Raw genomic sequence first — 21,740 nt, 5'->3', positions numbered from 1 at the left:
GTTATTTTTACTTAATCAAAATAACCAAACTGCAGTTTGATTGAAAAAAAAAAACATGATTTTTGAAAATTGTTAAAAACAGAGTTATGTTTTTGCAAGTAAACTCTTCCCCCCGGTTTCACAGACAAGGCTTAAGCCTAGTCCTAGACTAAAATGTAAGTCTGAGCTGTTTCAACTGAAAGAAACTTGCACTGACTGATCTAAAAATATATCGGTGCCTTTGTTTTGTCTCAAGATGCACAACAGTAATGCTTTTTTCTAAGCATGTTTATAAAAATTACTTAAATATCCTAATTGAACTATCTGCTAATCCTGGTTTAGTCTAAGCCCTGTCTGTGAAACCAGGCCTTCATGTATACAAGTTTTATTGGAAATGGAAAAAAGGGAATGTGTTGTTTTTTTTCTCATGTTTTTTTGCTCAGAGCTGTCAGTCAAAGGTGTTTGACCTGTCACATGGCGTGTCTCAATACGCTTGGTTTCCTTGTGAGGAGTCTCAGCAGCACAGCTGGACTTCACAATATTGGCTGAAGGTAAGCCATGGCTAAACATGCTCATGTCTCTTTTTGGTTTGGAACAAATTGATGTCAAGTCACATCAGATGCATAAATCTATATGATCATGTGACTTATGAATGATTTCACCAAGTAGTACATATTGCTAAAACCACATTCTTATAGAAGCCTATGAATTTTAGATGATTTTAAAATTCAAAATTGGACTTTTCTATAGTGAATATACTTTTTTTTTCTGGTTGAATGCTCTTTGTAAGCACAATTTCTATAAACTCTTTATCCAGTAATCACAAATGATTGGTAAAGTCAGGGGAAATTCATTGGTCAGTGTAGAACCCTGAACCTCATTTTCCTAGAGTAGTTAATGGTTAGGGGTTAAAAATATGTGTTGCTGATCAATAAACAATTTTGATCCAGGTGCCACAATTTACAATTAAATGATAGAACTGACTGTCAGTGAGCATTTTTTTTGTCTCTCCCAAAAGGCCTATTATGCCCATCCTATGGTGGCTGCTGCGGTCATTATCCATCTGGCCGCTGACGGAACAGCCGACATCGACCAGAGACAACACAACATTACTGTTCAGCTGGTGGACACTAAGGAGCAAACCCACCCTCTCGGTCAGTCTCACCCCAATCTCAATAACATCTGAACACTTTTTTTTTTTTACTCCAAGCTGTGTGTTTCTAGAAAACGAAAGCGGAAGTAAATTGTTGTATTTTTGTAGGGGACTGGAGGCTGAGCTGCCGGAACAATCCAATGGTGATTCCCGTGAGCCACGACCTGAGCGTGGCTTTCTACCGGACAAAAGCTATTATAGTAAGCTTCAGCTCTCCTCTGGTGGCCATCTCAGGTGTTGGGCTGCGCTCCTTTCAATATTTTGACCCCATCACTATCAGCGGCTGCCAGAGCAATGAAATCTACAACCCCATGGGCCAAAGGTGAGGAGATAAATCCACAATAGCTCCCTCTCATGTCAGTGCGGAGACTAAATGTTTTGCCAGCCCACTAGCGCTTGGATGTGGTCTTAGATCTATAATTATAGCTTTTAACATTTTTTTGTTTATCATGTTATGACATCTATTGCAGTAGTGACAAGTTTGATGACACATTTATATAATCCTCTATTGCACAATGTGATTTAATAAATCAATTTTCTTGACTTTACAAACACATGATGCATAAAAGATGGCAATAAAATGATTAATAATAAAGGGATGCCTTTGAACAAAAACCAATAAAAGCCTCTTCTCGGTCACGCTGTATCTTCACAGTCATCAGTAAAGCTTTTGTTTTTGACCCATTAAATATGATTCACAATCTCTAGTAAGAACACTTCAAAAGTTTAATTTAAACACATTTATAGTGATATAAATTATTTGTTTGGTATGAGAGATAATAAAATTGTTTACTTGTTAAATAAAATTGCGCAACAGCAGAAAGGATACAGATACACCACACTCTAAAAAATGCTTTGTTAAAAACAACCCAGAGCTAGGTTAAATATGGACATGGTATTTTTTTTTTAGTAATATGCATTGCTAACATCTTCATTTGAACAACTTTAAAGGTGATTTTCTCAATATTTTTTTTTTTTTTTTTTTTTTTTTTTGCACCCTCAGATTCCAGATTTTCAAATAGTTGTATCTCGGCCAAATCAGATGATGTGTTTAGACCAATTGACTGTTTAACTGTTTTTGTGGTCCAGAGTCACAAAACCAGACTTAAGTAGCACAAGTATGTTTGTAGCTATAGCCAAAAATATGTTGTATCAAAATTACCAATTTTTCTTTTATGCCAAAAATCATTAGGATATTAAGTAAAGATCATGTTCCATGAAGATATTTTGTAGATTTCATAGCGTAAATTTATCAAAATGTAATTTTTGATTAGTAATATGCATTACAAACAACTTCATTTGGACAACTTTAAAGGTGATTTTCTCAATATTTAGATTTTTTGCACCCTCAGATTCCAGATTTTCAAATAGTTGTATCTCAGACAAATATTGTCCTATCCTCACAAACCATAAATCAATGGAAAGCTTATTTGTTCAGCTTTCAGTTGACGTTTTTGTTTTGACAAATTGACCCTTATGACTGGTTTTGTGGTCCAGGGTCACATATTTCTTGCTTAAAATAAACCCAAATAGATTGGAAATTAGCATTTATTAATATGTTCAATAAATGAACATATCTTAATAAGATGAATAAATAATAGTTAAATAATAAACATTAATAAACTACCCAGAATGTTTGGTTAAACATTTAACCCAGTCACTGGGTTTGTCCATATTTCACCTAGCACTGGACTGTTTGGTGTGTATTTTCAGAGTGTACTATAAAGTAAATTCTGATGCATGTTTTGCATTTATTTGTTGTGTTGTTTTATTATTATTATCAATAATTAAATACCTGTTTAGTATTATCATTTAAGTAAAAATTAAAAATGGAGTTTAACTGGCTAGGGGCCAGTCTTAAATTCTGTCACGTAGCAGTTAGTAAAGCAAAGTCTTTAATGAATAGGATGAATTTATTTTCATTGTTGCACGGATTTGCTTTCATAATGCAAGATTGTTAAAGTAAGCTAATTATTGAATTGATCATTCATGGTCATTTTACATTGTCGTAATGTACATGTTTTTTCTGTAATCCCTCAGTTGTGTTCATTACTCGTGTGACGCCATTGAATGTCAGAAGCCGATGGTCAGTAATGCGGAGATGAAGTGCAACAGTCCTGGATACTTCAATGGCGCTCGCTGCACTATCACCTGCAACCGAGGATATACGCTGAAGATACACCGAGATGATGATATTATCAAAACACAGGTAACACAGTTTTGTTAATTGCATATTTCGTGGATGTTACACTGTATATGTGCACGCTTACTCTCTGTGTGTGCTTTTTCCTGCTATAAAATGTCTTCTATTTTTTGCCAAGTATTTTGACCAGGTTTCATAGAGAAGCACAGAGAAGCACACAACACAAACATACACAGGCACACTCGCACACACATAGTGGTTTATATTACATTAAACAATAATCATTGACTCATGCCCTGACCACATACAGAGAAAGTAGCAGTAAAGATTTATGGCTCACGTAGGGTTTGCTAACCAAACTGTGAGACGATAAGTGAATGGTCACAATAGCTGGCGCTCAGGCCAGTGGGCTCTCTGTTATTGGCTTGATGTTGTTTTTATGTCTTTCTCTCTGCCTGGAACTGTTGGACTGTTGAACATGTTGCTCAAATAAAAGAGAAGCTGTAGATTTTTCATAAACATTACTCTCACTCTCACTCTCGCCCTCCCCTCTAACTGGAAGGCTTTTTTTTTGTTGTTGTTGTTATTGTAATAAGCTAGAAAACAGTTTGACTGAACAGCAACCTCAACAGTCATCCGTGAGTGATGGAAAGGAAGTTTCCTTCCAGAAATCACTGCCTGGCTAACACGAACATGCTTCTTTTTTTTTTTCCCCTCAGCGTATGGCTGCATCCTTTTGTGCTTAGTGGCTTTGTCCTGCTTTTGGAAATTTCCAAACAAATTCTTTTCCAATTCTCACTACTAACTATTAACTACTAGTTTTGCATCTGCTCATTAATAGTTAGTAAGGTAATTGTTAGGTTTAGGTATGAAGTAGGATTAAGGCATCCAAAATGCTCATGCAGAATAAGGCATTAATATGTCCTTTATAAGTAATAATAAACAGCCAATATGTTAGTAATATGCATGCTAATAAGTCTGCAATTACCACATTATTTACTCATCCTCCAGGCATCCTAGGTGTATATTACTTCCTTCTTTCGGACGAAGAAATGGGAGTTATATTAAAAATTAACCTGGCTCTCCCAAGCTCTATCATGGCAGTGGGTGGGTGTTTCTGTTCAACAGTCAAAACAAGTCCAATAAAGTGCATCCATCCATAATAAAAAGTGCCTCACACAGCTCCGCGGGGTGAATAAAGGCCTCCTGTAATGAATTGATTAGATTTTGTGAGAAAAATATCCATATTTCAAACGTTATAATTACTTTTAATTAGCTTACTCTGAGTGGTGCATGCAAAACCCCCAAATCATATTGTCTGTCATCCGCTTGGAGCTGCTTCTGTGTACGACCAGTTGCTGCAAGCTAGATTAAAGTAATTTTTAAGTTTTAAATATGGATATTTTTCTTACAAAAATGCATCAGTTCGCTACAGGAGGCCTTTATTCACACCCCGGAGCCACTTTTTATTATGGATGGATGCAATTTATTGGATTTGTTTTGGATTGTTGAAGAGAAACACCCGCCCATTGCAATGATAGAGCTTGGGAGAGCCAGGATAATTTTTAATATATCTTAGATTGGATTCGTCTGAAAGAAGGAAGCCATATACACCTAGGATGCCTGGAGGGTGAGTAAATAATGGGCTGATTTTACCCTTAAATAGCGAGAAGTGCAATAACACTCTAAACTAAAGTGTCACCACAGTACCATTTAAAATTTAGGGTTGGTCATTTTTTAAATGGCTTATTACAATTTAAAATATCTGTTTCCTATTGTAATATATTTTAAGTAGCCATTACTGTAGTCTTTAGAGTCACATGATCCTTCAGAAATCATACTGATATGCAGATTTGGTGCTCAAGAAACATTTAATTTTTGTTAATATAAATTTTATATCAACAGTTTCGCTGCTGATTTTTTTTTTAGGATTTACTTTACAATAAGGTTCATTAGTTAACTACTTTTAACACGAATTAAGAATAAACAATACTTCTACAGCATTTGTTAATTCTAGCTAATGTTAATTTCAGCATTTACTAATGTATTATTAAAATACAATATTAAAATTATAAATTATAAAAAGTTGTGTTTGTTAACATTAGTTAATGCACTGTGAACTAACAATTAACAACTGTATTTTTATTAACATTAACAAAGGTGAATAAATACAGTAATGTACTGCTCATTGTTCATTCGTGTTAGTTAATACATTAACTATCATTAATTCGGTAACATGAACGAACAATACATTTATTACACTTTTTATTAATCTTTGTTAATGTTAGTTAATAAAAAATACAGTCATTCATTGTTTGTTCATGTTAACTCACAGAACATTAACTAATGTTAACAAACATTTTTAGTAAATTAAATAAGATTAATAAATGCAGTAGAAGTATTGTTCATTCTTAGTTCATGTTAACTGCTGTAGTTAACTAATTAACCTTATTGTAAAGTGTTACCCAGAAACCTTTTGTAACATTATACATTTATTTACTTTCTCTTTAGATCAATTTAATGTTGTTCTTGCTGAATAAAAGTATAAAAAAATCTTAGTGACCCCAAACTTTTGAACAGTAGTGTAGTGCTAAATACTACTACTATGCACATAAAAGTCGACAAATCCTTTACTTTCTTTTTTTAAGTCAAACATAATCAAAAATTTAATTCAGTGATTTATGGACAGTCAGTTTAATGAATTGAGCTAAAGTTCAACCATTGACTCATGTCTAATCAGGGTAAATACAGGTGAAGTATTGAAATAAATGACCAAAAATGGCTCACTTTGCTTGTGTTCACCTTTCAGGTTCAGATTGTGAGACCTGATGCAGTCGAACAGTTCAATAGTAAACTATTTTCGTCCTAAAAATATCTAGCAAATCATTGGTGTCCATTCAGAAGTCTCATAAGGCTCTGTCTGGTGTCTGCGTCAGCATGCAGACACGTACGTGTTCACGAGGGTCTGCTCGTGTCGTGCATGTGTGCGCCTTGCACATCTGTTAATTGCGCTTGCATTTTCTGGTTCACCGCTGCTTGAACGTGTGAAGAAAGTGTCAGAGTGTAGTCGGTCAGGATGCAATTTGTTCGAGTCTATTTGACTTCAAAACAGTGGAGCACCATGCTCAGCCGCCACCGCACTCCCCGAGGACCCTGTTTAAGGCACAGGCACGGATCAACGGCACTGCAGATCTGCCGGCCCAGCACAGCCTCGCTAAGCAACGAGCGGCGATTACTGCAACTCGTTGACCCCGGTCCCCCACACAAAAGGCCAGTGGTGGCAACGGCAGTCCACCTGGCCAACGTTTGGCGCTGTAGCGACTCCGCAAGCCATCGGCCATCCTTCACCCCGCCCATTCACAAAGAACGTTTTGGGCCATTAGCAGCTCTGGTCTTTCAAAAACAACTCTGTTCTGTTTTCCAGCGCTTGTTCTCTTGTGATATTGACAGAAGGAGAACAAGGGGAAGAAAGAAAAGGGAAAATGCAAACGTGAAAAAAAGAAAAGACGAGAAAGTGCTGTGTGTTCTTTGTAAGCACTTGGGCTCTACTGTATGTTGGGTGGGTTTCTGCCAGCAGCCGCAGTCGACTGAGAAGCTTGGCCTGTGAGTTATTACGCATTTGAAAGGAAAGGCAGCAGACAGTTTTTCTCTGCTTTTGGGAGGCCTCGGCTTATTTAACAGCGGTGCACATTGGGGTCCGGGGTTGGGGGCTTCGGGGGCCGTTGGGGAGATGTCCAGTGCGGTTATGTAAGGTAAGATGGGAGAGTTTTCATAAAGATGGCCACGGCTGTTACCCAAACTGTAACTGTAGTAGCGCTACATTTACAGCACTGCACTGTAAAAGTGATATAAAAATACTTTAAAATAACATCACCCTCGTTTCACCCACAATCACACATTGTACAGTTTCTAAACCTCAGTGGCTTTTATTATATTGTTAAGCATAAACAAGCAAATTTTATGCAGTATTACGTATACACAATTTATTAATATTTATTATTAGCTTTTATTTCACCACAAAAAAAAAATTTTTTAGTACAAATATTTAAACATTCTTAAATCAAGATACATTTACTTGAGGAGCAAAATGAGTCATATTAAGTCTTATTTTCTGAAAAAATGATCAGAATTTTCTTAGTTTTTGCTTAAAACAAGATAAAATATCTAAAAAAATCTCAACTGTGGTATAAAAATTTTTATCTTAATTGAAAGCGATAACAAGATTCTTTTTTCTTACAACATTGGCAGATATTTTTTTCTTGTTTTAAGCAAAAACTACCCCACTTTTTTTTAATAAAACAATTTATGGTCTTAATTTAATCTTAATTTAACTTTATATCTTTAGTTGTTTAATGAAAAAAAAATCGTTTTTTGCTTAAAATAAAACAAACAACAAAACATCTGCCAATGGGGTACGAAAAATGATCATATCTCTTTCAATTAAGATTTAAACAAAAACTCACAACAAATTATTTTTATTATTATTTTCAGACAATAAGACTTAATATCTTATGTAATTTTGCTTCTCAAGTAAATGTATCTTGATTCAAGAATGTTCAGATATCTGTACTAGAAAACAAGACTAATAGTAAGAGTTTTATATTGGCAGTTTTCATTTCAATTTCAGTTCAGGTATTAATAGTTGTGTTGTGCTTTTGTAATTTATCATTTATTTATTTTTTTACTGGTCAAATTTATCTATTTGACTTTAATTTTAGTACTTCAAATTCAACTTTTTTTTTGTTAGTTGCCTAAACAATATTTTAAATTTTCATTAAATCTTTGTTTCAGTTATTTGTAGTGTAATATTTATTTATATTTTATTCAAAATTTTCAATTAATAATTGTTTTTTTAATAGACAGTTTAGTTTTAGTTTTAATGATAACAACACTACTGCAGTGATGGTATAGTTTGGTTGTTTTTTTCACCTGTTGGGTTTAGCCTGTTTATATTTATTGATATAAATATATACATTTATAGATTAATAATATGTTGCACAGAAAATAAATAGTGTACTTACGTACAGTATGAACATACACAGAACACATTTGTTAATTATTTCATTTGATATAAAAAATTGGTCTATGGTCTCCTTCAGTCAAATATATATTCTGTCATCTATATATTGTTTTATTTTCATTCTTTTTTAAATCCTTTACATTTAAAAGTACAATTCTTTACTTTTTAGCTACTGTTTTAATTGAGTTATTGTGTTATCATTATATCACGAAATCACTTGAACAAATGCCCATTTACAATCATGCGTATGTTTTAATATTATTTAATCTACTGGACACACCCACACAATATGTCCAGATTTTAGATTTCTTTTAATACATATTTTTAATTTTATTTAAAAATATATATATATTTTTTTATTTATAAAGTAAGCATTATTAGATTGATTTCATAGACAAGCAACAGAAAAACAAAACAAAACAAAAAAAACAGAAAAAATAGTGCTGATTAATCGTGACTAATCGCATCCAAAATAAAAGTTTTTATGTACATAATATATGTGTGCACTGTGTATATTTAATATGTGCCACTGCTTTTTAAAGGATACTTTTCTGCTCATCAAGGATGTTTATTTGATTAAAAATTCTGAAAAAAATTAATATTCTAAAATGTTAATGCAATGTAAAATAGTGATTTTCTATTTTAATATACTTTAAAAATTTAATTTATTCCTGTGGTGCAAAGCTGAATTTTCAGCATCATTGCTCCAGTCTTCAGTGTCTCATGATCCTTCAGAAATCATTCTGATTTATTATCAGTGTTGAAAACAGTTGTGCTGCTTAATATTTTATTTCTTTATTTATTTATTTTGGAACCTGTGATACTCTTTCAGGATTCTTTGATAAATAAAACGTTAAAAAGAACAGCATTTATTTAACATAGAAAACATTTGTAACAATAAACACCTTGTTCAAAGTTTGGGGTCAGTATTTTTTTCTTTCTTTCTTTGAAAGAAATTAATGCTTTTATTTAGCAAGGATGTGTTAAGTTGATCAAAATTGATAGCAAAGACTTATATTGTTAGAAAAGATTAATATTTTGAATAAATGCTGTTCCCCATCAGTTGGTGACTCTAAGTGACGTCTCCGTTTCCATCCTACAGTGAACGAGGTTTACATACATAACCGAGACGTTCTTTTTAACCTATTCATTAAAAATCCTAAAAAGAAATCACAGGTTCGAAATTCCAAATATAAAAAATATTGATAATAACAGTAAATAATTAGCATATTAGAATGATTTTTGAAGAAGGATATGACACTGAAGTAAAGGCTGATTAAAAATTCAGCTTTGCATCACAGGAATAAATTATATTTTAAAATATTTTAGTATAGAACACTATTATTTTAGAATGTAGTAATATTTCACAATATTAATTTTGTATTTTTAAACAAATAAATGCAGACTTGATGAGCAAAAGAATTCTTAAAAAAAAAAACATAAAAAATCATACTGATCCTAAATGTTTTAGTGGCAGTGTGTGTGTGTGTGTGTGTGTGTGTGTGTGTGTGTGTGTGTGTGTGTGTGTGTGTGTGTGTGTGTGTGTGTGTGTCTATATATATATATATATATATATATATATATATATATATATATATATTAGGGCTGTCAAAAATAACGCGTTAACGGCGTTAATTATTTTGTTGTTGTTAATTACGTCAAATTTTTTAACGCATTTCACGCATGCGCAGAGTGACGAATTATTTGTCAGGAAAGTGGTTGGGGAGCTAGAGGCGAGATGGAGCAAGGTGAGCCTATGGACGGATTCAAATATAAAAAGAATGATGATGGTACAGTTAACAAGTACAAGCCTGGGCGACAGCCCCTCTGCAACTGGAGTGGTTAGCCAAGCTTAGGCCTGGTTCTACTGCGGTAGACGGTGCTATATACACTCAAACGAAAGCAAACCAATTGAAGATCTGGCAAACAATCCAGCGTTGTTCATCTCCTGACTAAGTGTAGACGCGATGTAAATAAAAGATTCATTGTGTAGTTTAGAAAGCTTTATTGATTATAATGGAACATTGTGAGATCTCTATGAACTAAGATTTGTGACGCTTTTAGTGATAATAAAGAGAGCGCGCTTTGCACTTTCCATGCCATAATCCATTCAGAATTTGTATGAAACTTTCGTTTTTCTTATGTTTTGGGAATTAAATCTGCATAGTTATGCTGGGTTCATTCTCGAAAGAGCGGTGACTGACACAGTGACAGAGTGGAGAGTGGAAGATACATAAAGCCGCTTTGCAGGTCATCGAGGCACCAGCTCAATCATTTGCATTTTTTCAGTGGAAGCAATTTGAAATTATCCGTCATTTTTGCTCACAAAGGAAAAAGTAATACACCAAAAAACGTTGCAGTGTTTTTATAAAATAAAGAAAACAAAAATGATGCGCTTTCTGTCGTCTCGTTCTTGAACAGGAGTGCTTAACAAAAATAAAGCTAAATGCATGCCTCACAGACATGATAAACATATCTATAGAAAGTTTTAAATTATTACTTAACGAAATAAAACAAATCGAAAACAAAAACTTGTTTAATATGTAATCCTTAACGATAAATTTCTCTCTCAAGGCGCGTCCAAAAATGAGATTGCAGGATCTTTGCGACATTGACTCACATTGACTCACATTGAATACACTTTATTAATAAATAATTCAGATATGTCCTTACTCCTTCCCCGACACATTTATTATTTATTTTTGCCGGTATTTTGTGGCAAGTTTCAGCCTACTGCGTGCGATTGAACGCGGATCTCTTCCAGTTGCGCCATCCGAGCCGTTGTCGAAAGTAAAAGCGAAAGTCTTGTGTTGTTTCCACCAGCGCGACATAATTGATGGATGTCTAAAATATAAAAAATAAGGAGTAGCCTAAAACAGGCCCGATGCGGGCCCTGGCATAATATGAAAATGTGAAAATTATGTATCTGTGTCCTGTTATTTATATTTTGGTATGCATTTCAGGAAAAAAAAATGGTTAGGATTCAGGTGTCGTTGCAAATAGTGATTAATCATGATTAATCCACTGAAAAGTCTGATTAATCTGATTAAAAATTTTAATCATTTGACAGCCCTAATATATATATATATATATATATATATATATATATGTGTGTGTGTGACCCTGGACCACAAAACCAGTCATAAGTAGCACGGGTATATAGCAATAGCCAAAAATACAAAGTGTGGGTCGAAATTATCGATTTTTCTTTTATGCCAAAAATCATTAGGATATTAAGTAAAGATCATGTTGCATGAAGATATTTTGTAAATTTCCTACCCTAAATATTTTAAAACTTATTTTTTGAATAGTAATATGCATTGCTAAGAACTTCATCTGAACAACTTTAAAGGCGATTTTCTCAGTATTTTGATTTTTTTTTGCACCCTCAGATTCCAGATTTTCAAATAGTTGTATCTCAAACAAATATTGTCCTATCCTAACAAACCATACATCAATGGAAAGCTTATTCATTTAGCTTTCAGATGATGTATAAATCTCAATTTCGAAAAAATTACACTTGTGACTGGTTTTGTGGTCCAGGGTCACAAAAGCGTTATTTTGGATGAGATTAATCACGATTATTCATTGCCCAGCACTAAAAAATAAATGAATAAAATAAAAAATCTAAAATCTGGACATATTTTGTGGGTGTGTCCAGTAGATTAAATAATGTTAAAACGTACACATGATTGTAAATGGGCATTTCTTTAGAAGTGCTATTATGAGTTCACCCTACAAAAATGTGACCATATAAAGCTTAAAAAGAAACTGGCGTGGATGGATTTCGAGGTCTGGCTTGCGTGTGAGCGGGAGAGCTGATGACGGCAGTGCGAGAGAGCCCTCGTACCTTTACAGAGCGAAAGTGCTGATCCCAGCACAGTCATTACAGCTTATCAGCCATCTCCAGGGAGCTCATAATGTGTGTTCCTAAAGGCTTTAGTCAGAGACAAATTAGCCATTTTATCATTAACCTGTTACCGTAACATCATTGAGAGGGTGCCAATACGGTCCTATTGAGAAAAAAAAAAAACAGCATTAGGAGCTGTTGCAGACAGAGATAAATGTGTGTTTATAAGGTTGCGGGCCAAGCCAAGCATGGAGGGTTATGATCTCGCAAGCCATCATGAACGGACGACAGTTTTGGGAGCAGATAACTACAGCAACAAGCAGCACTACAGTGTCATGTCTTTGTGTCCGCAGCTTCCTGGCTGCCGGCCGCTTGTTTTTGCCAAGGTGTTATTGAAAGCAGAGCATGTCCTGAAATCACTGTTAGGCAAACAACATTTCAACAGAGCAGAGGGAAGCGGAGAGTTAGAGGTTTGCTTTACCCCCTGTTTTTCTTTCTTTTAGCGCTTATGCGTGTTTGTGTGTGTGTGTGCCGAGCGTGTTTGCTTACGTGTGTTACTATGCATTCGTGCGTGCGTGCGTGTGTGTGTGAGTGCGCTGAGAGAGAAACACAGGATAGGGCTGGGGTGTAGAAGAAAAGCCAACAGAGGCATCTGTGTTGAATTAGGCACAGTAGTCAGTGGTAGTTAAATACTCAGTGGAGGAGGAATCAGCAGCTGTAAAGTTTTAAAAGAAGGAAACTCCGCACGCAGACACCCCTCTTGCCCCCCCGCCCGCAGCTTGCCACCCCCCGACGTGACGGCAGTCCCCTTCCCCAGTGTTCACCAGAAGGAGCGAGCCGTCATGATCTGACTTCCAAGCAGGAGTGGCGTGTGTTTATGTGTGTTTTGGTTTGTGCGTGCGACGCGGATTACGAACCGTACAGGTGGGCTTTTAAACGGCCCCCTGCATGTGTGTGTTTCTTCTGTTGGACCACAACAGTTTATGTTTTCCTTTTCGTCCCACACAGCCCATGTGACTGTGGTCACTGCTTTTACGGCTCCTGTAATGCAGCCAGTGCCGGCTAATAAACCTCGTGTCTAAGCTGCCATTGAGCTTTGAAATGGCTTGGAGAGAGCCAGGGATGTCTGGGCAGGGAAAGTTAGATGACACTTTTATGTACTTCTGTAGCCTCGCGCAAGTTTTATAAAGAAGGCAGGTATGTGGACTAACACGCTTTCTGGCATTGTTTTGACACAGACGGCGGCCCCTCTGACCCTAGGGGGAGATGTTGAGTAGATTGAGACTGCCGTTCTCTTTGGGATTTTATTGAGCCAGTGATATGAGCTCTTTTATTACATTGTTGCCCTCACATGAAGAAGTCAAATAGAGACTTTTTTCATAAACATTTTGTTTCGTTTGCTTTTGGCTTTTACTCTTCTGCATTAAACTTGTTTTGTCTTTTGATTTGTGTCTACATTAGTTTTTTTCTGCTTTTTGACTTTTTTGTTATGTTTAGGTTTATTTGTTTCATTTTGTTTTGCTTAGTTTTTTGTTTTGTTTTTATTATCGTTTTAATATTAAGCTTTGCTTAGTTTTGTTTTTTGTCTGTTTTGTTTTTACTTTTCTCTTTAATTGTACTATTTGATTAGTTTTTTACTTTTAACAATTAGTTTCATTTACTTTTGCTCTTTTTTGTTTTTGCTATTTTTTTATTTTTTTATTTTTTTTTATTGGCCTTTGGCTTGTGCCTAGTTTAGTTTTTGCTTTTGTTGTCTGATTTTCTCCTTTTTGACTCTATTTTTTATTCAGTTTTGTTTAGTTTTATTTTTTTTGTTTAGTTTTTTGTTCTCTTGTTTTTGTTTTTATAATCATTTTAATATTAAGCTTGCTTAGTTTTGTTGTCTGTTTTGTTTAGTTTATACTTTTGTCTTTAATTGTACTTCATTTCATTCTGTTTTTTTTAGTTTGTTTGTTTGTTTTTAGCTTTTGCTTTAATTTGTTTTGCCCAGTTCATTTGTTTATTGTAACTTAGTTTTGTTTTTGTCTTATATTTAGTTTTTACATTTTGCTGTTCACTTTTAGCTGTGCACCTTTTTTATTTTTAATCATTTTAGTTTTAAGCTTTGATTAGTTTTTTTGTTTTTACTTTTGTCTTTAATTGTACTTCCTTTCATTATTTATTTTTGTTTGTTTTTCAGAGTTTTTTAGCTTTTGATTCACTTTGCCTATTTTATTTAGTTTATTTTAACTTAGTTGTGTTTTTGTTTTCACTTTTAGCTTTTGCATCATTTACTTTGGTTGCTATTTTTGTCTTATTGTTTTTGCTTTGATTAGTTTTTGTTTTTGTCAGTTTTTTTGTCTTTCTTTGTGCTTCATTTCTTTTGTTTTGTTATTTTTGTTGTTTAAGCTTTTGCTTGACTAAGTCAAATTTTGTTTTGCCAATTAATTTTACAGTTTATTTTAACATTGAGAGGGTCTTTTATTTTTTGTTTTTACTTTTTGCTCAGATTTCATTTTGTTTTGCTTAGTTTTTTACTTTTAGTTTTTGCGTCATTTTTGTTAGCTTTTTTGTCTTATTGTTTTTATACTCAGTTTTTGCTTAGCTTAGTTTTTGTTTCTGTCTGTTTTTTTGCTTGCTTGCTTGCTTGTTTGTTTTTAGTTTTATGTCTTTAATTGTACTTCATTTATTTCAGTTTTGTTATTTTTGGTAGATTTCTTTCTAGTGTTTTTAGCCTTTGCTTCACTAAGTTTGTTTTTGTTTTGCCTATGAATTTTACAGTTTAATTTAATTTAATTTAGTTTTGTTTTTATGTTTAATTAAAATTTTAGTTTGCTGTAAAAAATGTTGTAGTTCTGGCTTTTACCTCACTTAGTTTGTTTTTGTTTTGCTTAATTTGTTTGTTTAGTTTATTTTAACTTAGTTTTGTTTTTGTCATTTATTTTTGATATACTTTTTGCTCTGTTTTCATTTTGTTTTTCTTAGTTTTTCACTTTTAGCTTTTGCACCATTTTATTTTTGTTTGCTATTTTTGTTTTAATGTTTTTGTTTGCTTATTTTTTTTGTCCGTTTTTTGTTTCGGTTTACTTATCGTCACCTTAGAATTATAAGGTTCTAAGGTTCATTCTGAGCACTTTCGAGATATTGAGCTTAAGTTTTTGCATTCCATAGACTTCTGTAGATAGAACCATTTTTGTTTGCTAAAAAAAGGCCCCAAATGTACACAGCTTACAAAAGAAACATCAAATAATGTAAATAAGTTGTCATAGAATAAGAATATGTGAATAACTCATTTTTGACAAAAATGTCAGATAGAACCTTATAATTCTAAGGTGACGTTATGTCTTTAATTGTGCTTCATTTATTTCTGTTTTGTTAGTTTTGTTTGATTATTATTGTGTTTTTAGCCTTTGCTTCACTAAGATTGTTAATTTTAGAGTTTAATTTAGTTTTGTGCTTAATTTTTGTTTTTACTTTTTAGTTTTGCTTAGTTTTTCACTTTTAGCTTTTACGCCATTTATTTTTGTTTGCTATTTTTGTTTTATTGTTTTTGCTTTGCTTAGTTTTTTTTTTGTCTAGTTTTACTTTTGTCTTTAATTGTGCTGCATTAATTTCTTTCTGTTTTGTTATTTGTTTGGTGTTCGTAGTTTTTCTTTAGGTTTAGCTTTTACTTCACATAGTTTTTTTCCCCTCATTTATTTTAATTTATTTTAACATAGTTTTATTTTTGTTTTTACTCTGCTCTGTTTTCATTTTCTTTTGCTTAGTTTAACGTTTGGCTTTCTTTAGTGTAATTTAGTTTTTGTTTACTTTCCTTTCTTTTGTTTTGCTTTGCTTAGTTTATTGTTGTGCTCACTTTGGTACTTTTTTTCAGATACTCACCTCAAATATTCAAGACTCACACTTCCATGGTGAGCTGTTTTCAATAAGAGCTTCAGCGCAAGAAAAGGAAGAGGGAAAGAAGGGGGCAAAAAGTGTTTTGTAACTGTGTCTGGATTGCATTTCAAATGCTTCCCGCTGCTTTGCTCAGTTTTAGGTACATTTCCTGAGAGGGTACAGAACATTAGATAAGCTCACCACATTCCAGCCCATTTAAATCTGCAATTTCAAATAAAGAGAAAAGAGACGTGAGAAAAAAAAAGTGGCCCGGGTCACAGTAAAGCAACAAAAAACGCTGTTCGTACATCTTGATGTTTTGTTTTGTGGATGCAAGTTAAGGAACATTTGCCTTGCCAGCAAAAACTGTTTGGCTTCACGAAAATTGGTTCAATAAACATAGCTGACATCCTTTTTTTTATTTTTTTTTTATTTGGAACCAGCCAGCTTTCATCACTTGTCATAAACAAAAGGAGAAATCTGTGGAGAAGTGCATGTTTAACTCTGTGCTTCATTAAAACAGTCTGGACTCTAAGCCCACCTATGGCCCCTGTCCAAGCCGCTGGGTATGGTTTATGTTAAACATCACTTTTTACTTAATGCTTAATACCACACACAAAAAAGTACAACAATCCCATAACCCACATCATGTTAGATCACAATAATTTTGTTGGCTAAGAATTTGCTGCCGTGCAGTAAAAGCACAAACTTTTACATGGTTCACACTTTTGAAGATTCATTGAGGAACCAGTTGAAGAATGCAGTGTTGTGCCGCTGGTGACAAATTCACGACTGTTATTCCTTCTTGGTACACAGTACAGCTTGATTCGTCGGTTGTTTGCAGGCACAGCAAGGGTTTTGTGTTAATAAAAGCAGTGATTTATGTATTGAGTCAATAATAAGTCAGCAAATGTCCCTGCAGATTACTCAAGAGACAAGGACAACTAAATAGTCCAAATAAACTATATGCAGACTAGTCTTCATTGTTGGTTTGGAGTAAGAGGAGACAGAGACTTACACATACTAATTTTTTAGCATGTTCTAATGCGTCTCTTTGGTCTACTTTGGTTAGAGAAATGAGTCATACTCTCTATGACCAGGATCAAGCTGGAATAAATTAATTTATCATTTTTATAATAAGTCCAGCAAAATTACCTGTGGATGTGTAACAGGAGCGGGAAGTACTACTATTACTGTCAACATTACCTTAAAAACACCAGCTGGTATGTTATTAATGTTTGTGTTCAGCACAAAGGTTATTGTAATTTACCGTAAGCGGATGAACAATCATGAATTTGTGACAATTTGTAACTTTACACTCATGTGAAAATGAAGATCTGCTTCGTCAGTCTCAGTTTCACGGAATTAGACTTGGCGCACCTCAGGGGTTCAGGGTTTTCCAACAGAAAATCAGTTTCATATCACTAATGAAACACAAGTCATGTTATGTCATGACAGTGATTCAACAGAATTCTCTGAAACAAAACGTGGCCCCCTAAGTTTAATTGTTTTGTTCTAATGTGGGGTCCAGGATGTGTGTGATTTGTGGCTTTGCTACTAGCACAGATGTCTTTGGAGACATCACACAGGTCAGACATGACTTAATAAAACAGCACAAATGACCTCTGACTCACCGTTCTGACAGCTTTATATGCTATACCCAAGCCATTTATTATCACCCACTCACCCACTCAGCTTCCCACTGCTTCCTTTCACCAAGAGATACATAAATACATTTAATTTAATTGTCTATATAGCGTTATTGAAACAGATGTGTATTATTTGATATGGTCTGGTCTGCTGCGGTTGCAGTGAATTGACCGAGAGAAAACAAAATGTTCTTTTCCCATGTTTTGAACTATTGCCTTTATGTTTTTTCCTCCTCGACAGTCTGAATCCACGGTGACCCTCACCTGCGCCGATGGGAAATGGAACAAGCAGGTGACCTGTGAACCTGTGGACTGCGGGCGGCCTGACAAGTACCACGTGCACCCGGCTATCTTCGAGTTCTCTGAAGGAACCACCTACGGCAAGAAGTGCACTTTTCAGTGCCGGGAGCCGGCTCAGCTTGTGGGTGGGTAGACCCTGACATGTGGCATTTTCACTGTCCCACAAGATAAAAGTTCTTATAATTAATATTGCAGTTATTTAAAATGCAGTACATTGATAAACATTTCTTTGTCCTACATGGACCTGTTGTCGTAAAAGCTGTAATTTAAATGTTTTACTTTTATTTTTAAGCCAAATCTCAAAATTGTCCTATGGTGTGACTGTCTTAAGCATGGTGCAATAAATTACAACTTTTATCAATTAAAAAGAAATCATAAAAATGCTAACAAATACCTCCGGCATAATTCTACGAGTGTCTATTTTAAGTCAAGTCAAGTCACCTTTATTTATATAGTGCTTTAAAGGTACTGTATGTAAGAAATTTATTTCAGTTAATCATAAAATGGCCCTGACATGTCACTAGACATTAAGAAATCATGTTCATTTCAAATACTTATATCACTGACAACAGTGGTCCGGCCAGGATATTGTCATTTAAAAGTGACAGTTGCAGCCCACAACTGATGTTATTGTTGTCATTTTGTGTTTTGGTCTGAGGCTCCACCCTCCAGCTGTCTACCAATCGCGAAGTCAGTAGAGTTTCGTGATCCAGGTTGCCAGCTCTGTTACAGCTGCAGCTACGAACGCGTCGGATAAAACATGTATAACGTTACGAAACCTAAAAGACCTCGTTATGAATCCGAAATACGTCGTGACAAAGTCCGAAATAAAACAAGGATTTGTATAGGAGATGCCTTTGAAAGATGGAGACGGCTGAAAAAGGAGAAGAATTTGAAGACAGACGCCAACGTTGCTAATTTTCTCCTGGACAGGTAAGATTCATCTATGTTTGGCTAACTTTGCTTCCGTACACAGTGGATTTTCCACGGTCGCCCGTGCTAAATGCGTTCATAAAAAGCTTTATATCGCACCACTAGCAGGGTAACGTTATGAAAACAATCTGTGTTCCGACTGAAATGTGGTATTACAGTAGCCTGGAAAAATCCAGACCCTAATCTATTAAGATTAAGGGTCTGGGATCGAGCAATGAAAACTGCCTAACTCGAGGGGCGGCACCAAGCATGCATTTGAAATTCTAACTGCACGCAATTGGATAACGCCACGACCAATCACAACAATACACGCTTAGCTACCAGCAGAGCTAAATGATGTTTCATTAACAAAGTTCGGGAGAAGCGCGTCAGATGCTTAGAGTAAACATCACAAGTCAATCAGCGCCATAGGTTTAAATACAGCTGACTCACCTCAATTCACTCGATGGTTTATCAGTAAACCTCCACCACCCCATCTCATCACTCCGAGTTCTCGCTACTCCTATTGGGGGGTAACGTACTCTGGGTTCGGGCCACTCCCGAGCTCGGAGCCCTTCACCGGACAGCACGCCAAACATGCACTACTATTCTCCGGCTAATTATATGTAAGCGTGAACTCGTGAACTGATAGATTAAACTCTTGCCGTATCCAGTCGGCAAAACAGCAAAAACGTCCTTCTTGCAAAGGAACGATTCGAGTTTTCGGTTTTCTGTTCCTCTTTTATATGGAAAGCCAAGTCTAACTCGTTCATTGTAGCGGCCAAAGCCGTTTCAAACAACTTGTTGTTCATCTGTAGCGACAGCGATCTTTCAAAGTTTACTATATGATTCGGACGTCGCAGTGCTGTCATCATCAGCTTAGCTCGCCTCTGGCCCGCCTACATCAAATACACCGATTTGATTGTTTCCCACAATTGCTTACTTATTGCAGTAACCTGCATCATTGCTCGATGCCAGAGTGTCTTGCAGAGACAATTCAAATTGTGCTCTCGCGAGACCTCTGGATTTCCAGGGTAGTATTACAGTACATCCTTACGAAATATTTGGCTAATCGCCATTAGTAAATTTTTGCGATACATAATTACTTCGCGAAACATCTCTCGTGAAGCATAAACATATTTAACAGAAGAAAAAAAAAATACTGTGTAGGACTCGTCACTTGCCATCGGAAGCTCCTTGTAGCAGCCTACGTTCCTGCAGCTTAGCTGGCAACCTCGAGTCAGGGGGGAGCGGGAGGGGATACACTGTTCCACAGTATTTTGAAAGTGATTGCAGTACCAGTTTTGGCCACAATCCTACATACGGTTCCTTTAAACAATGCAGGTTGTGTCAAAATAACTTCACAGTATTAAACAGGACAACAGTGTGTCAATAATGCAGTATTGTAAACAATCAATTTTCAGTTAAAGGCAGTTCATCATTAAATTCAGTGATGTCATCATCCAGCTCAGTTCAGTTCAAATAGTATACGATATCGCTGGAAGTTAAGTGTCCCCAACTAAGCAAGTCAAAGGCAACAGCGGCAAGGAACCAAAACTTCATAGATGACAGAAATGGAGAAAAAAATCTTGGAAGAAACCAGGCTCAGTCAGGGGTCCCGTTCTTCTCTGACCAGACGAAACCAGCAGTTTGTACCAATGTCAGATTTCAGAGGACTCATCAGGTTCCTGTGGTTTTGCGTCGATGGCCGTCTATGTGACGAGGTCTTTACTGATGATCCGTCTCTGGAGCTTATCTATTTGACATTCAGGGCTGTAGAGGTCATCTCTAGGTGCTGATCCACCGTCTGAGCCGAGTATGGACTGGATTCGGGGGACTGCAGTGACCATCTGATCTGGATACAGACTGGATCTAGTGGCTACAGTGACCTCGGAATAAGAATGAAACAGACTAATATTAGCGTAGATGCCATTCTTCTTACGATGCAACGAGTGCATCAGGTGTTATGGGAAGTGTTTCCGGTTCCGGTTGCCCTAATTAATGCAGCGTAACAAATGATGTTTTATTAACAAGGTTCGGGAGGAGCACAATCTGATAATCAACCAATTCGGCATAGGTTTAATTCGTTTAGCTAATCATCCTAATCAGCACAACACATATATAAACAGACCGCCTTCTTGCCTCCGTCCTTCAACAGTTTCTTGGCATCCCTCCTCCACCCCAACTCTCCACTTCTAATCTGTTTTTATCCCATACTAGGGATAGGGGGAGTTCTCTGGGTTCGGCCTGTATTCCGGGCCTGGAGGCCTCCCCCAGGACAGCACGCCAAATTATGCTTTCTACATGCTCAAGCAGATTAGATGTAAGGGTGAACTTGTGAATCCTTTAACGGATTTGAATTATAGAAATGTGTTAATGTTTTATGTGTAAGCCAGGTTAAAGCTATGTGTCTTTAATCTAGATTTAAACTGACAGAGTGTGTCTGCCTCCCGAACAGTGTTAGGTAGATTGTTCCAGAGTTTAGGCGCTAAATAAGAAAATGATCTGCTGCCTGCAGTGGATTTTGATATTCTAGGTATTATCAAATTGACAGTTTTGAGAACAGAACTATAATGTGATAAGAGTTCGCTCAAGTACTGAGGAGCTAAACCATTGAGGGCTTTATAAGTAATTAGCCCTCAGTGGTTTAGCTTTTAGTAAATGGCAATCATTTTTTTCATCCATATATTTCTGAAAGCATAGGAACTTGATACATTTTGTCTCTGAAAACCATGTCCTATGGTGTGACACCATATCCTGATTTTGTCCACATTTTGTTGATGAAAATTATTTTGTTTAAAAAAACATGTTGATATTGTTTGTATCAAAATTAAACTTTCTTTCTTCTTTAAAATGTTCAAAATTAAATTTAATATGTT

At 35.4% G+C, this 21,740-nt stretch overlaps 1 protein-coding gene across 1 annotated transcript in view; it reads left to right on the top strand.

The window, feature by feature from the left end:
• The window catches only part of pappab (pregnancy-associated plasma protein A, pappalysin 1b), a 130,169-nt gene that overhangs the window by 84,328 nt on the left and 24,101 nt on the right, over positions 1-21,740 (top strand). The window contains exons 11-15 of the mRNA XM_073841297.1: positions 423-530; positions 998-1,133; positions 1,241-1,454; positions 3,173-3,341; positions 17,891-18,074. Of these exons, the coding sequence (XP_073697398.1) occupies positions 423-530; positions 998-1,133; positions 1,241-1,454; positions 3,173-3,341; positions 17,891-18,074 (811 nt within the window). The remainder of the gene's footprint in view (positions 1-422; positions 531-997; positions 1,134-1,240; positions 1,455-3,172; positions 3,342-17,890; positions 18,075-21,740) is intronic.

The sequence above is a fragment of the Garra rufa genome, chromosome 5, assembly GCF_049309525.1.
Source record: "Garra rufa chromosome 5, GarRuf1.0, whole genome shotgun sequence".
Lineage (NCBI taxonomy): Eukaryota > Metazoa > Chordata > Actinopteri > Cypriniformes > Cyprinidae > Garra > Garra rufa.
The sequence above is the reverse complement of the archived record's forward strand: the minus strand, read 5'-3'. Positions and strand labels throughout refer to the sequence as shown.